Below are 16,027 nucleotides of genomic sequence, written 5' to 3'. Positions count from 1 at the left end.
CCGTCAGCCGAGTTAAGGTTCTACATCATGTTACCCTGGAGTATCCGCTAACCTGTAGGCTGACCACGCAAAACACCTCGGGCTTGGCATATGGCTAGACTGTCTCCACGGAGCCTTCGATAAGGGACCGATGGTCTATACTGGGTCATCGCCAGTGGGTGCCTGCACAGTTGTCTCGCAAGAGGTTAAGAGAAGCTCCCCCTCGCCAGACATTCAAGGCGGATTCCCTGATCTCCACAATTGAAAATATGACTCCATATGGAGTAAAATCATCAGAGCTACGAAAATCAACAGGATTAACCGGTCTGGATCCTTTCTCATGGCCCAAGATTAATGATCCACCCAAAGACTCGTGGATGGGACGCATGTGCTGAGGACGCCTGATAATCCTTCTCTATCCGATCTTGGTCTAGTACTCACTTCACCATGCATGCCCCTCCCGTCCGAACCCATTCAGTCATCCATGCACAACGTGGCCCTTTTTTAAACCGGCGCGATGGTGGCTATTAGTTTCCGCAGTTCCACAAAAATCCCTTAAATACTTGGTTCCCCACTTTTAGCTCCTTAGCGAAGACTCACAAGAGTGATTCTCTGCCGCTCTTGCATATAGGTGGATCTTGGTTGGCTCTAAATGCCATTGATTATCACTGATCACTCTGTTTACAGTCATAGTCTAGCGGGGAAATCTAGAGATCCAATAACATGAGGCCCTTAAATTTAGCCGTGGCAGGCGTCCATTATGCATTGACAAAAGTACTACAGGTGGATATCGCATGGCCGTTAGATTGGTGGCAAATGAAGCGATACGACAGGCTGGATTAGAAGTTCAAGCTAGTATGGCGGGATTTTGCGACAGACTAGGATTGAAGAATAAGAGGGGATTTCCCCAATTTCTTGGAATTTGTGTCTTGAGAGGAACTTTCGCTCCGTCATTCAATTTTGAAGAAACGTCGCGAAAATGCCTTTCGTCTCTGCACTTGGTGGAATTCTGGTCCTTTTAATGACCAGAGTGATCTACCGAGTCTATTTTCATCCTCTCAGGAACATTCCGGGACCCAAATTAGCGGCAGCTACCGGTCTTTATGAATTTTATTTCAATGTTATCAAGCGAGGGAAGTTTATCTGGGAGATTGAACGATTGCATGAGATCTATGGTCAGTAGCATACCTCAATTGCTGTTGAAACTGTTACTGAATTCCAGTCAACGAATACAGGACCAATCATTCGAATCTCACCGCGAGAAGTTCATATTAAAGACCCCGAGTTCTTCGAGGAGATCTATGCACCACCTTCTCGACCAAGAGAAAAATATTCAGTCTTTGTGAAACAATTCGATATCGACCATACTGCATTCACTAGTGTCTCTGCCGAAGCCCATCGAGAATGCCGTACACCTTTGAATAAATTCTTTTCAAAGTCAGCAATCACAAAGATCGAGCCTACCATCCAGAGACATCTTGATATTCTCTGTGGTCATATAAAAAGCGCTTTTCCGTCTGGGAGAGTTGTCAACCTAGATTCTGGATTTGCTGGCTTAATGTCGGATGTCATTCACGAATATATGCTTGGCTATCACAGTGGAAACCTTGACACCGAGGATTTCAACGAGCATGTCCGAGATGGACTCAACGGTATCCTCAGGTTGTCTCATTTGAATTTCTTCTTGCCCCTGATGAAACTTATGAAGATTATTCCAATGCCGGTTTTGAAGGTGCTGAATCCCTTTGCATATGCTGCCCAGGAGATGAAGTGCCGTATCCGTGAGTGCGTGTTGGGCTTCCTATCTGGGAAAACAGATATTACAAAGGGTGCTCCAGTCATCAAATCCGTGATCGATCAATTGCCTGCGCACTTACAGGGTTCTCAACGACTTACCGATGAGACGTTCTCGTTGTTGAATGCCGCTACTGAGACAACCAGCAGAGCGCTTTCTGTGGCCTTTTTTCATATCATTTCTAATGAGAGCATCAAGATAAAACTGCGAGAGGAGTTACAATCTGTTATGCCAACACCCGATTCCCATCCAACCTGGGATCAGCTGAAACAACTTCCCTTCTTGGTTTGTTTTTGACTTATCCGATTCAGTAAAATTTGACACAGATCTCACTAACTAGAGATTAGTCAGGAGTTGTGAATGAATGTATCCGTATGTCCACAGGTGTCGCTGCTAGGTCGCCTAGAATCGCCCCTAATGAAGCGTTGGTGTATGGCGAGTACATCATTCCTCCGGGGGTGAGTAACCAGGCTTTTGTCTATATCACCAGAGTTGAAAATACTAATCTAAGCTTTCAGACACCCGTTAGCGAGATAGTTCACTTCATTGTCCACGACCCTGTGATCTTCCCAGAACCTCATTCGTTCGACCCAGAAAGATGGATTCGAGCTGCTGAAAAGGGCGAAAGATTGGATCGCTATCTAGTCAACTTTTCAAAGGGAACCCGAAACTGCTTGGGAATAAAGTATGATTGGACTAATAACTTTTTTCTCTTCATGATTGCACAGATTGCTAATTCATTTTCAGTCTGGCTTATGCTGAGCTCTATATCACTATCGCAAGACTCGTCCGGGAATTCGATTTTACGTTATACAAGACAACTTGGAAGAACCTAGCGTGTGCCCGCGATTTTATGGCACCATATCCTGAAGAAGGAAATATGAGATTCAAGGTTCAGGTAGAGAGTGTGGTCTCGGAATGAAATTGATAGTCGGCCTGGTGCCAATTTGGGAGCTTGTAGAATCGATCCATGTTCGGGTACGATCTCTAGGTGATTCTATAGCTTGGCAGAGCCTGAATAAAGCAAGCCTTACAACAAAATGTGTGATCAAGAGCTCACCAAGTACTAGACTAAAAATGTTTCAATCTCTTCTGGATTGTCGGCCTTAAAAATTCACCAGTCAAATATGAGGAGATACGTCTTTAAAGTCCGGTTATCTCCGAAAAGCTTGTTAATACTAATTGACAGCACCATTCCAACCTTGGAATGCTAAATTAACCTCGAGAAATCAGATTAATCTTTTCACTTCTCTTCTGTTACGCCACCAGCCCTACGAGCCACCACCATGCCCTCCGAGAAAAGCATCCAGGCGGGCCTGTCACTCATTGAGAGTGACAAGTCCAAAATTCTGGGCCTAACAATGGGAACCCATGAAAATGTTCAGCCAGGACTTTACATTCCCCGTGCAGGTGAGACCCCCTGGGATTAGTACAGATGACAAGATACTTATGCGCCATAAAGATGCTCAATCCCCTCCAAAGCTGTCCTTCAGTGGCCTCTCCACCTCCAAGACTTATCTAGTGGTCTCCCTTGATATTGATGCACCATTCCCTTCTTTTGGTGTCCTTGGACCTATTCTTCACTGGATCCAGCCTGGTGTCAAGGCTTCAGAGTCTGGAGAGCTTGATCTCACTGCACCTTTTGTTGCCAACTATATCGGTCCTGCTCCCCCGCCAGGCAGTGGACCTCACCGCTACACCTTCTATCTCTATGAAGAGCCAGCTGGTTTTGAGACGAAGAAATATGCTCCTGCCGATGGCAAGAAGCTAGGAAACATGTCACGAATTCGATATAACCTTGATACCTGGGCAAAGGAGATCAACTTGGGTCCTTTGCTGGCTTACAACTACTTCACGAGTAACTAGAGCCCATGATTTGAATTTGTCTCGTCGATCATTTTGTATTGGCGTTCGCTTTCATAATGATACCTGCGTTCCGCTTCCATGTTAATTTTTTTCTGGAGTTATGAATGTCAACTCCCTTCAGGGATAATTCGTTACCTTGGTCAGCATGAATCTAGATTTGTGAGATGATTTCGTTTTTCTCTTCTTATCGAAATCGTCTTCAAATAATTAAATATCTTTTACTGCGTTATCAATCTGAACCTTGGAATTCTAAGATAGCATTTATCCAAAATTTATCCCAACTTGAACCTTCAAGAACTTGAGACTGAGATATCAATACTAAAAAATCGTGACTCCATTCGCATCTATCAAAGTTATATGCACAAATTGGGATGTACGTTCAACTAAACATTTGATAATGTCACATTGGCGCTCATCTTCCTTTGGATTCTATTTCGTTTGGTGGTCAACTACTACAATCACTGGCAATAATCGTTTGACGGTATGTTCCATGTTATACCAAGCATAAAGAAGCCCCTCCAGGGCTCCAAAGCTGTTTACTTTTCTACCTACACCTTCCATCAACCTTCAACCGGTTGACCAGATTCCAAAACGCATCTTTTCTCATTTACATTCGGGTGCTGTACCCTCCTTCCTTACTGTTCTTTTTCCTGCGAATGGGGAACAAATTAGACACCATGGCGAAACCTAGACCAGCCTGCTCGGCGTCAGCTAAACAGAGCTGTAATGGCTCCTCATGTCCTGAAAAACCCAAGAGTGTTCCAGCTCTCAAGAACTCAGATTATGTCATTGCACTCCATGGGAGATTCACTCCACATACTCACTGTCTGTATAGAACTCAATGACCTCCATTACCATTCTAGTATCGTGGAGTGTGGGTAGTACTAATTGAAGTATCCATGTGTAGCTAAAATCTTCGCAATGGTTGATGAGTTGGGAGCTCGACATGAAAACTTTTCGCAGCACATCGCCGAATGCACGCATCTCATAACCACGGAGTCGGAGGTGAATGCTAGATGTTTGTCATTCAAGGGTATGTGCCACTTTTCAGTATTGGTGTTCAGATACAGCGAGATTGACGGAGAAACATCTTGAATAGTGAAAATTGCTGCTCTGAAGAATTGCAAGATCGTCAACATCAATTGGCTTTTTAAATCTTTGACCCAGGGCTACCCGATCTCGGTTGCTGGGTTTGAGCTGCAAAGCAAAGAATTGGACAGGCTGAAAAGACAGGGACTTGAATCTTTGAAACGAATTTGGGAAGATGACAAGGAGGAAATCCCGTTAGCCAAGCTCACCAAAATCAAGCCAGCTGTCTATGGATTTTTTGCAGACCTGGTGGATGAGCAATTTCCGGGTCCTAAGAAAGGCCAGCATATTCTACATAGCGCCCCTTCTGTTTGATCAATGAACTAACTTAGATCCCTCAAGCAGGTCTCCTTGTCTGGAAATATCCCGAGAATGTGTACGATGCCACCATGGTCAAGGTTGTACCGAAGGAATCAAGTGCAAAGCCCGCAGATCAGACTCGCTCGGTAATCCTCCGCCGTCAACAACTTTTGCACGATTCCCACATGAATGAATATCATACCTGGAGCTATGAAAGAGTGGCTGGGGTTATTTCAGAGGCGAATCGTGCAGGATTGGGCGATCTTGAAAGTGCCAAGAGAGCATTTGAGAAGTTGTTCAATGATAGCACCGGGAATACTTGGGATGACCGGCACAAGAAGTCAAACCCATCCAAGTTCACTTTTGTTGAATGCCACTTCATGGATGAGGAGCTCAGTCTTCAGAGACCGAACCAAGATAAGGCAACATCCAAGGTGAATGAGGTGATTGACTTGATTACTGGGCAAATTGGTGGCAGCAAGAGTTTTGTGAAGAAGTTAGTGCCATTGAAGGGCACTCAACAGACTGAAGTCCCTGTCACGCCCAGTAAACACCAACTGCGGGTCTGTCTTGCAATCTTGAAGCAGCTGCTGGCTCATTCGGACTTCACGAAAGAGAAAGCCACGAGAGGAAAGACCGTGACTACTCTCATTGAGTGCTATCAAGCTTTGGTAACCTCTCCTGAGCTGAGCACCTCCGTTGATCTTGAATGGCTCAAGGATGAATATGACCATCTGTCGTACCAAAGAATCATCTCCTGGGCCCCTCAACAAGAGGTGAGCTGTCCTGGCTGGACTTCAACGCACCTTGCGCAGCATGCATATCGAGCCCTCGGTCTTCGCACCATGCGTCTAGGCGAGTCTTTACTTTCCGACTGCAATTGCTTCTCCTTGGGAGTCGTTCTGCTCTTCGCAAAACTAATCTGTGCAAACAGTGGATCCATCTACTATCGAGCACAAGCTGCTCTCGAATTATTTTCGTTTCTCAGCGGGGGGCTCGCCATACTATCCCGTTCCAGCAAGAGTAAGTTAAACATGTCATTAATGCTGAAAGTTTCTCAGATATCAAGTTCGTTCAGTATTAATAGGACCGACAGAGTTCTATTACCCTTATCAATATATTCCGCATCGAACGCCTACAGGAAGCCAAGCGATATCAAAAGTGGATCCAAAACCATGATGGTCGACGGCGACTCCTATGGCATGGCTCACCTAACAAAAGTTTTACGGGCATATTGAGTCAAGGCCTGCGTGGAAATATAGGCGAACCCGGAGTTTTTGCCGCTGAGCTTGCCGGTGTCTCTACTGCATATTCCCAGAAGAACTGGAACCAGCTCCGTGGCGGGGGAGAACGTTCCTGATGCTTCTCTGTGAAGTCAGCATCGAAAAGGCAGCTGATACTAGTAAGGCTAGATATCGCGATGCCAAGTGTATCCACCCTGATCTTGAAGGTGTTCAGATGCTTGATATTGCCATTGGCGAGATTCATAACTTTGATGCCCCTAAAATGGCCATACCGCCTGAGCACCGCATGCCTGTGGCGGATCAGGTACGGATGCGATACTTGTTCCAGTGGACCATTTGAAGTGTTAGCATTTGAAGTTTGCGGCCTCCGAGTATTGAATTAAAGAAAAATTGAATTTGATGTTGCAAGATTGTGGGTTTTTGTTTTGTTCATGTTGGAGTGATCGAAAAAAGTCTGATATGATTGTGTACCAGATTGTGTTCAGAAATGTGACATTTTTGAAAAATTATATACTAGAGTTCACTTAAAATGAAATGAAATTGATTTTCTTTAGCGTCATCTATCGTCGAGCCTGTTCTAGAGATATTCAAGTCCTACTTGATGAAGCGGTGTACTAACTGTGCTAATAAGCCGAGCTGAGTCTAATAGTAAGATCTCGGCAGATATTTAAAGTTGAACTGCAGGAAATGAAATTATAGTATATTCCCTTTTGAAGAAACTTGAAAGAATTGTTTTTTACTTATTGGCAAGAGTTAGAACAGGTCGTAATTTGAAACCAAGAGATCATGCTCAATGTTATCTCACTACTATGCCGGCTTCTTATCTGGTTACATCCGGACTCCGGTCATAGCTTCACTCCGGGTCTCCACCTGGGCACCTAGTATTGCCGAGATATGATTTATAAACCATCCACTTTCCCCAGGCTCTTGAACTCCGAAATCCACCCCACCTTTCCAAGGTTCAATCATGATCCTATCTACCAAATGGCTACTGGCCAGCTCCTTGGCGGGACTTGCAGCAGCCCAATACTTCCCACCTACTCCAGAGGGTCTGAAAGTCGTCAAATCCAAGCATGAAGAAGGGGTCAAAATATCATACAAAGAGGTAGATTGGGTCTTCTTGTATCAGTAGAAGTAAGTGGTTCATATACTGATCTTTCACAGCCAGGAATCTGTGAAACAACTCCAGGGGTCAAATCTTACTCCGGCTACGTTCATTTACCTCCCGGCACGCTGGAAGATGTACAAGTTGATCAGCCATACCCTATCAACACTTTCTTCTGGTTCTTCGAGGCTCGCCATAATCCCAAAAATGCGCCGCTGTCCATTTGGATGAATGGAGGTCCTGGTAGCTCATCCCTGATCGGTCTCCTGCAGGAGAATGGTCCCTGTATCGTCAAGGCTGATTCTAATTCGACCGAACTCAACCCCTGGTCCTGGAACAACTATGTCAACATGCTGTACATCGATCAGCCCAATCAGGTTGGCTTCAGCTATGACACTCCCACAAATGGTACTTTCGACCAAATCAAATCGGGCTGGAATGTATCGGAATGGACACATGGCGTTCCGACGCAGAACAATACTTTTTACGTCGGCACAACGACAAGTCAAAATAAGAGCTCATCAGCAAACAGCACAGAGAATGCGGCTCGATCACTCTGGCACTTTGCTCAGACTTGGTTCTCCGAGTTTCCAGAGTACAAGCCACATGACGATCGTGTTAGCATCTGGACAGAGTCATACGGCGGGCGTTATGGTCCAGCTTTTACTGCGTTCTTCCAGGAGCAAAACGAGAAGATCCAGAACGGTACTCTCTCGGCAGCTGCAGAATCGCATTACATCCACTTGGATACATTGGGGATTATCAACGGGTGCATCGATCTTTTGATCCAAGAGCCGACCTATCCGATGATGGCGTATAATAACACCTATGGGTTAGAAGCCATCAACAAAACGCTGTACGACCAGGCCATGCATGCATGGAGCCGCCCCGGCGGATGTAAGGACCTTATGGTTCAATGCCGTGCCCTTGCAGCAGAAGGCGACCCACAGATGCACGGCAATAACGAGACGGTCAACAAGGCATGCTCCGAAGCAGGTTCTTTCTGCAGCAGAAATGTGGAGGGAGTCTATCCTAATTTCGCTGGCCGAGGATACTATGATATTACTCACAAAGATCCCGATCCATTCCCACCTCCATTTTATTTGGGATTCCTGAGTCAAAATTGGGTCCAGGGTGCCCTGGGGGTCCCCATCAACTTCACTGAATCGATTGACAGTGTATACAAGGGATTTTCGTCTACAGGTGACTACCCCCGCGCTGATACTCATGGTTATCTCAATGATATCGCCTACGTTCTAGACTCTGGGATCAAAGTCGCGCTTGTCTACGGTGACCGGGACTATGCCTGTAATTGGATCGGTGGTGAAGATGTGAGCCTGGATATTGAATACTCCAAGTCTTCTTCGTTCCGTGCAGCTGGATATTCACCTCTTCGTACCAACTCGTCGTATATCGGAGGTCAAGTTCGTCAACATGGCAACTTCTCCTTTACCCGAGTATATCAGGCTGGTCATGAAGTGCCAGCCTATCAGCCACAAACAGCCTATGAAATCTTCTACCGTTCTTTGTTCAACCGAGATCTAGCAACCGGCAAGATCGATACTGCTCGCAATGAGTCCTACTCGACAACTGGCCCTCAATCGACTTGGCATATTAAGAATAAAGTGCCTGAGGACCCTGATCCAGTGTGTTACATTCTCTCACTAGAGTCTACCTGCACCGAAGACCAAATCGCCAGCGTGCTTAATAACACAGCAGTGATTCATGACTACATTGTTATAGATGGAGCTACTAAGAAGGTTTAAGATATCCGAATTTTTCAAAGAATACCTTAGCCCTACCACTATATAGTACTTCAGCACCAATTTATTCAAGTTCTATTCAAGTTTCAAGTTGTGAAAGACCCTGCAGGAGGATCTGACGTCATTACTCACTTGATAGAGATGTGACATTTTATAGTGATCTCTCATGTATGAGACTTTGGCTTTAATTCCAACATAACTCATGATCATCATACCATATTGTAACCCAAACACAAACGCATTTCTAATTAGAAGCCATGTCAACTCAAGTGCTGTAGGGAGCACACTATGACACTAGATAATGTGGGGCGGCACTGGGGCCGAGCCGCTGATGAAGCTATCACCGATTCACCATCCTGGGGCAGGTTTGACAGTCCCAGGTCAATTAGACAAAGAACCTGGCAGGAGTATAATTTGAAAGAATGCAAGTTATTTTTGAATGTTCAAAGGATTCACTGAACCAAATCCATGTATAAAGATCATGACCTTAAAGCATAGAAAGTTCTCGAAGCTTCGATCCCACTAGGCGTCACACGTCACTTCCTTATACAGTCATACTCCAACCGAGTTGTAACAGTCCCGGTTTCTCATATCTCCTGATCCTCGCCTAATTACATCCAGTCATCCTTGTTTCCTACCTTACGCGCGGATCGCGTCGTCTCTCCTTTTTATCTCTCCTTTCTGTGAATTCCTCCTTGTCACGCGTAGACCGCCTCGTTATTCCCCGAACCTTCTACGTCATTCGAGAACACCCCTCTCTCTTCCTACTCCGACACAAACAGTGTTTCTTAAAGAAACAAAACGCCAGCTGGCGCTCCGGTTTACAACCTGTTAACTCAACCTCAAACTCAATTCCACCATGGTTGCAGAGACCAAGCTCTATGATGCCTTGAGCACCAGCCCAAATTCTACTCAAGATGAAATCAAGAAGGCATATCGAAAGGCCGCTCTGAAGTATCATCCTGACAAAAACAAAGACAATCCTCAGGCCTCGGAAAAGTTCAAAGGTTAGTGTGTGGCTCTATCAGAATATCAGTCTATTCCCCGCTTTCCGACCGTGAAAACTAACATTCAATTCACAGAGGTTTCGCAGGCATATGAAGTCCTTTCCGACCCCGAAAAACGCAAGATCTACGATCAGTATGGCCTTGAATATCTTCTCCGTGGAGGCCCGCCACCATCGACCGGTGGAGGAGGCAGTGGTACAAGCGGGGGTATGCCCGGCGGCTTCGACTTTGGTGGCATGCCAAGCAGCGGCGGAGCACGAACATTCCACTTCTCCAGTGGCCCAAGTGGCGGCAGCGGTTTCAGATTCAGTAATGCGGACGATATTTTCCGAGAATTTGCAAAGGGTGCGGGCGGCGGTGGTAGCGGTGGTGGAATGCGCGATTTTGATGATGATATCTTCTCCATGCTTGGTGGCATGCCCGGAGGTATGCCTGGAGCATTCGGACGAGGCCGACCCAGCCGAGGACCAACTTCATCGCAAAAGCCACGCCGTGCCCCGACACCAGAACCGACCGTTGTTGAAAAGGATCTTCCTCTGACGCTGGAAGAGATCTTCAAGGGCACAACCAAGAAGATTAAGACTAAGAGCAAGACTTTCGATCTTCATGGCAAACGCTCTGTTGAAGAAGTGACCCTGGAAGCGACGATCAAGCCTGGTTTGCGAGCTGGATCTAAGATCAAGTACAAGAATGTTGGAGATCAAGAAGAAGGTGGTCGCCAGGATGTGCACCTGATCGTGAAAGAGGTATGTACCGACGCTCCGTTCTGTCAGTCATGAATGAACACCCGCTAACTGGAACTATAGCAAGCGCACCCTGATTTCAAGCGTGTCGGCGATGATCTTGTAACCAATATTGATCTCACACTGAAGGAGGCCTTGACTGGATGGGAACGCATTGTTCGGACAATTGACGGCAGATCGATCCGTGTCTCTAAGTCCGTTCCAACGCAGCCTGGACACGAAGAACGCTTTCCCAGCTTGGGTATGGTTCTCTCCAAGAAACCCAGTGATCGCGGTGACCTGGTCGTCAAGATCAATGTCAAGTTTCCGACTAGTCTGACACCCGACCAGAAAGCGGCTCTCGCTCAGATTCTTTGAGCAGTCTTTAAATATCTATGAACCTATCTAGCATAATTCGGCGTTAGTGTGAGCGGTACTATTTTATCCATGGGTGGCCTTAATGACAGCAATGACAGAAATGAAATGTGATTATTATTCTTGAATTTATATTTGATTCAAAAAATAAAGACCTTGTACTTTTAAGGATGGAAGTTATTTGCAGCATGAATGTTGACTCTGTGTAGTATGGATGTGTCAGTGTAGATAGTAGATATGGCCCTAAGCCTAAACAGGGAATGCGAATGCGGAGAAGCTCCAAGCTCCGTCACTGCAGTTGTCCTCCCGCTTTATTTACACCCTTTACACCCACCTTGCCCCTTTACAAAGTCACCATGAAACGACGCATTACCTATATTCAGCACCCTGATGCGCCCTTTGATGCCCAACAAGCTGCTTTAACCTCGAACTCTCTCACAATCCACAATCTTGAGGCCGCCCGTGAGGATCGCCTTAGCTTTGATCTCGACGACCTCCCCAATGAGGTAGGAGCTCGATAGTGATTGCAGATACATAGATTGATAGCTGACGCTAACAATACAATAGCTTCGGAATGTTCTCCAACAATCACAAGATCTTCGTCTGCGCTGGGCTACCGAACGACCATTCGATGCTATCGAGCCCTTTGCTAGCAGGGTTTCGCCCGGCTTGCATGTCCAATATACCCCTCTAGATCCGACCCAATCATCGTGAGTCTATCCCTGAACTGGATTATATTTCTTTTTCAAGGTTGCCTAGCATGAGCTGACCGAGCTGCCTGGCAGGGAGGCATTATGCTCTTTACTCCGCACGGCATTTGAGGCGGACGAGAGTGGGCTTAATGGGGTGAATTGCACAACCCCTGAAGTATGTACCCCTCTTCTAGCTTTCCTGTCGCTATATAATACCCTATCTACATGTCAAGTCGTTGTGCCCTATCTAATACAGCAAATTTTCACAGGAGACCTTTATCACACCCCCACCACAGGCCGCCCACGCTGGTGCAGCAGCATCTCTCCAATACCATACCGAGCTACCCTCTTTGAAATCCTTCGTCGACTATATTGAGCAAGTTTTCTGCGATTGGCTTAAAGATAGGAGTAATGAATGCTCCGGCACTGCCAAATCGCTCCTCGCCGCAGATACAGTTGACCTCGACTATGATAGCAGCTCAAACACTCTAGTCTTGTCAGGGCTTTGGAGCACCGCACCCGAGGGTGGGTGGTCACAGGAGATAAAAACCCCTTCATCCAAAAGCGATAAAGTCGAGTTTGGCTTGCTCGGTGCGGACAGAGGAATCAGTGCCGATGAAATCAAGATTGGCGGATTATTAGCTGTCGTGGGAGAAGATAAGAAACTAAGTATGACCCTAAAAGTTTCGATACTATCATTGTGCAGCGAAGCTAATTAGCTACAGAGCCTACTATGTTCTCATTCCCATCAAGGCACCACGCTCTTCCCCAGTCCGCCAAATATTCGGTCTCATTTGCACAGCCCACTGGCCTTCATCCAACAATGTCTATAACCATCCCCCATTCTTCTCTCCACAGACCATCGGCGCCGGATGATACCACCTGCTCTCTACACACTTATCTGATCCTCCCATCATCGGTGTTTGGAGACCAGTATCAGCTTGGGACAACTGACGCCATATTCTTACAGTCTCACAACTTAGCAGGCCTCCGCGCTCATTCGGGTGAAACAGACCTCGAGGCACCAGACTGGGCTGTGAATCGCTGGGGATCAACATGGCTGTTCGAATTAGCTACACCTGCCGAAAATGAATTCACAACTGAACGATCCGACTGGACCGCTACTGTCCCTCTTCATCTGCGATACCTTAAACCTTCGGAGTCAGGATACCGTCCTGCGCATGTCCCGTGGCCAGTCGTTTTTTGGGCATGCAGTGCTGAAGATCGTGAAGTTGGCATGGGAATGAATCCCTTTGATCGCACGAATCTCGGATATGATAAACTCTTCGGGCCTCGTACGTTCTTTTATCAACTGCATCCCGAGACGGATCGCTTAGTCGAGACGGTGGATATTCCGGTATTTCATTTGAAAGAAGGCGAAGGATATTTTCAGACCCGCAATATTGAGCTGGGAACAACTATTGTTATCTCACTTGGCTTCTTTTGGATTCTCTGGCGACTTTTGCGAGTGGCTTGGTCGTCTGGTGTAGGAGTAAATACCACCCACAAGACCGATGCACGCCACAAGAAGGAATGAAAGAAGCCTTATATCTATTCCAGCCTTTCATTCGGGCTCCTCTGTTGTTTGCATTTCTGACGCATCCAGGACATTCCATCAAGCATTGATGTGGGCGTTCATGACTTATGTTTTCTATTATTACCCTTGCTTTTCTCAATAGACCCACAACTCATATCATACGATTCAACATGTTCATACAAATTACTCCATTTTCAAAGTAAAGTACATATATTAAACTTCCAAGGTTCTCTCGGAAGCGAATTAAAAAATTCCATTAAATCCCCATCTCAGGCAACGGCCATGGCACATCCGTCATAAGAAACTGATCAATATCAAAGTTCTGTAAACTCGGTATATCAATCACCAGATCCCCCAACCAAGAAAACTCCTCATCTACCGGCATCGACTCCTGCTGCACCTGCAAATCACGACCCTGACTCTTCCTCTGAAACTGAGCCTGAGGCAAAGCAGTATCCTCCCTCTTTGACACATCCCCCTCAACCACTGGCAGCTGTTGCTGTTGCTGTTGCTGCTGCTGCTGGTTATGTTGTTGTGCAGCCGCAGCATTAGCCCTCAAAACATCCGCTAAAGCCCTCGTATCATCCTCTTTTCTGCGTTGATGTAACGCAACAAGTAGATAAGCCGTCGAATACGCCTCCCGCATAATAACCGTATCATAAACACCCAACACCTCTCTTAAGGTCTCCATAGCCTCAGGTAAAAGTGTCAATGCCTGTCGACTATCAATTGCTAGTAGAGTGCAAACAACTTGAAATGGTACATTAGCAACTTGGTGCCATGGACAAGTCGCAGCTGCCATGCTTCGCGCTGCGCGGAGACCTCGTCCTGCTAGACCTAGTACACGGTCTAGATGAGCTGGAGCCAAAGCGTGAGCGTTTAAAGCGCGGATGCGTCGGTAGATGCATAATGCCAGATTGCTTTGGACTAGAATTAGGGAGGGTTCGGTGTAGTGTAGGTCTAGCACGCAGGTCAGGGATGATTCGAGGTCTTGGAGGGATTGGTGGGATGATGTTGTTGGGTCGAGACTTTCAGAGAGGGGGAGGAGGTGAAATAGGGAAGCGCGAGTGGTTTCTTGATTGGAGGTTGTGTGAGTATTGGTGACAGGAATTGTTGTTGTGCTTGGGAATGTCGATGTGGGTGTTTGTGTCGTTGTGCCAGGTAGAACCACCCGTGAACGACATAGATCGAATGAAATCCAGGTGTTTAAGTGGCGAGCCATGCCGAAAAGACGTTGGCGAGTATCTGGACTGTAGGATGTTTCAATGCTGGTTCTGGCGTTCTGCTGAGGGTTGTTTGGTTGTGGTGATGAGCCCCGGAGAGGATGTGACGTTTCAGAGCTAGGTGGCTCTAGGTGTAAGCCTGCAGCCTCGATAAGATGCATCAAGGTACAGCTGGCCATCCAGGCGGCGTGTGGTGAAGCAGTCATGCGTAAATAAGCAGTGCGGAGAACCCATCCTGTTATGGCATCGATCGAAGGGGCTTCCGATCCCAGTAAGCTTTTTTGTAGAATTTTATGAGCTGCAAGGATGGACATATGCTCTACATATATGATCTTTTGGCGGGAGAACAGGTACCCAACTGCTGCGATGCCATAAAAAATAGCATCATCGGGTTTTTCTGATCCAAATATATCAGATCGCGCCCAGCGTTCACCAATGCGGGAGAATATATTCTCACGATCTAGAAATGGGTAGCAAGGATCGACTTTTTTGAAATAGATAGTTGCCAATTCATGCATTTCTCCATGTGAAAGTAGCATCGTGATGGACGCCGGCATGGGAGTCGAGTCTGTTGGCATATCCAATGAATCCGATACGACCCGGTCGCCGACATTCCAGGCAAAAAGATGTAATCTCGGTGCGCGAGCAGGATCAATTCGTAGTCCAAGCTTGCGGACAAAGGCAGCGCCAGAATTTGCTTCGAGAGAGTGACTCACTCCTCGTGAATCATCCGCGCGATTGAATGCATTTGGAGAGATTGAGTTGGCAACGTTTCCACTCGGGGGCACAGAGTCAGACAATCTATCTGGGAGCCTTTGCGGCTCAACTAGTGAGGGCAGGCTCGCCCCGTATGCGCTACTGGGCCTGACGCGCCTTTTGCGTGGGGCCGTGTTGTAGTGACAATCCGCGCCTATTTGGGCGCATGTTGCACATGGCCGATCGCCTGAGCATTTGCGCTTGCGAGATTGGCAAGATAAACATGCAGCGCGAGAGCGTTTCCGAGACGTGGCGTCGCTCATTGTAGATGTGTGGAGGTGTATGGGAAGCATTGCGGAGGCAGATGGATGGGTTCAAGTTGATTGGACCGCGGCACGGAAAATGCCAAGGTCAACATCGTGATGTACCCTGAATAGGGTAACTTGAAATATATATGCCAGTCTGTAGTACTAGGTATATGATAGTATTTGAATAATGGAAGTCCTCAGGCCTGAAGGAAAAGAAAAAAAGGAAATAGAAAGGGCCGCGTCCCCGCCCCAGACCTGTACTAGATTCTTCAATATGGGAGAAGCTTCAATCTCGAACTTGAAAAGTACAGAAAATGATAAAAACT

At 46.6% G+C, this 16,027-nt stretch overlaps 7 protein-coding genes across 7 annotated transcripts; 6 read left to right on the top strand and 1 right to left on the bottom strand.

Annotated features, from left to right (window-relative positions):
* Window positions 1-958: 958 nt before the first annotated feature.
* Window positions 959-2,696, top strand: N7483_002616 (cytochrome P450; the record flags this gene model as incomplete). The annotated part of the gene is made up of 5 exons (XM_057086053.1): window positions 959-1,154; window positions 1,215-2,059; window positions 2,122-2,232; window positions 2,293-2,459; window positions 2,522-2,696. 5 exons carry the CDS (start codon window positions 959-961, stop codon window positions 2,694-2,696), a joined length of 1,494 nt encoding a protein of 497 aa, XP_056952202.1.
* Window positions 2,697-3,060: 364 nt separating this feature from the next.
* Window positions 3,061-3,640, top strand: N7483_002615 (YbhB/YbcL family Raf kinase inhibitor-like protein; the record flags this gene model as incomplete). The annotated part of the gene is made up of 2 exons (XM_057086052.1): window positions 3,061-3,184; window positions 3,237-3,640. 2 exons carry the CDS (start codon window positions 3,061-3,063, stop codon window positions 3,638-3,640), a joined length of 528 nt encoding a protein of 175 aa, XP_056952201.1.
* Window positions 3,641-4,561: 921 nt separating this feature from the next.
* N7483_002614 (putative poly(ADP)-ribose polymerase PARP) lies at window positions 4,562-6,613 on the top strand (the record flags this gene model as incomplete). Its single annotated transcript, XM_057086051.1, has 4 exons — window positions 4,562-4,673; window positions 4,740-4,997; window positions 5,072-6,052; window positions 6,348-6,613. The coding sequence occupies 4 exons, from the start codon at window positions 4,562-4,564 to the stop codon at window positions 6,611-6,613; spliced, it is 1,617 nt and encodes a 538-aa protein (XP_056952200.1).
* A 627-nt stretch (window positions 6,614-7,240) lies between these two features.
* Window positions 7,241-9,144, top strand: cp1 (putative carboxypeptidase S1; the record flags this gene model as incomplete). Its single annotated transcript, XM_057086050.1, has 2 exons — window positions 7,241-7,378; window positions 7,438-9,144. 2 exons carry the CDS (start codon window positions 7,241-7,243, stop codon window positions 9,142-9,144), a joined length of 1,845 nt encoding a protein of 614 aa, XP_056952199.1.
* Window positions 9,145-10,000: 856 nt separating this feature from the next.
* On the top strand, window positions 10,001-11,248 carry N7483_002612 (putative DnaJ domain protein Psi; the record flags this gene model as incomplete). Its single annotated transcript, XM_057086049.1, has 3 exons — window positions 10,001-10,148; window positions 10,224-10,894; window positions 10,955-11,248. 3 exons carry the CDS (start codon window positions 10,001-10,003, stop codon window positions 11,246-11,248), a joined length of 1,113 nt encoding a protein of 370 aa, XP_056952198.1.
* Window positions 11,249-11,601: 353 nt separating this feature from the next.
* N7483_002611 (uncharacterized protein) lies at window positions 11,602-13,474 on the top strand (the record flags this gene model as incomplete). The annotated part of the gene is made up of 5 exons (XM_057086048.1): window positions 11,602-11,751; window positions 11,813-11,955; window positions 12,031-12,112; window positions 12,207-12,606; window positions 12,663-13,474. The coding sequence occupies 5 exons, from the start codon at window positions 11,602-11,604 to the stop codon at window positions 13,472-13,474; spliced, it is 1,587 nt and encodes a 528-aa protein (XP_056952197.1).
* A 256-nt stretch (window positions 13,475-13,730) lies between these two features.
* N7483_002610 (putative C6 transcription factor) lies at window positions 13,731-15,716 on the bottom strand (the record flags this gene model as incomplete). Its single annotated transcript, XM_057086047.1, has 1 exon — window positions 13,731-15,716. The coding sequence occupies one exon, from the start codon at window positions 15,714-15,716 to the stop codon at window positions 13,731-13,733; it is 1,986 nt and encodes a 661-aa protein (XP_056952196.1).
* Window positions 15,717-16,027: the final 311 nt, after the last annotated feature.

This window comes from Penicillium malachiteum (assembly GCF_028827825.1).
Source record: "Penicillium malachiteum strain IBT 17515 chromosome Unknown utg000001l:1.0-8184562.0:1.0-8186909.0, whole genome shotgun sequence".
Classification (NCBI taxonomy): domain Eukaryota; kingdom Fungi; phylum Ascomycota; class Eurotiomycetes; order Eurotiales; family Aspergillaceae; genus Penicillium; species Penicillium malachiteum.
Note: the sequence above shows the minus strand (reverse complement) of the source record. Positions and strands in the feature narration are given on the sequence as shown.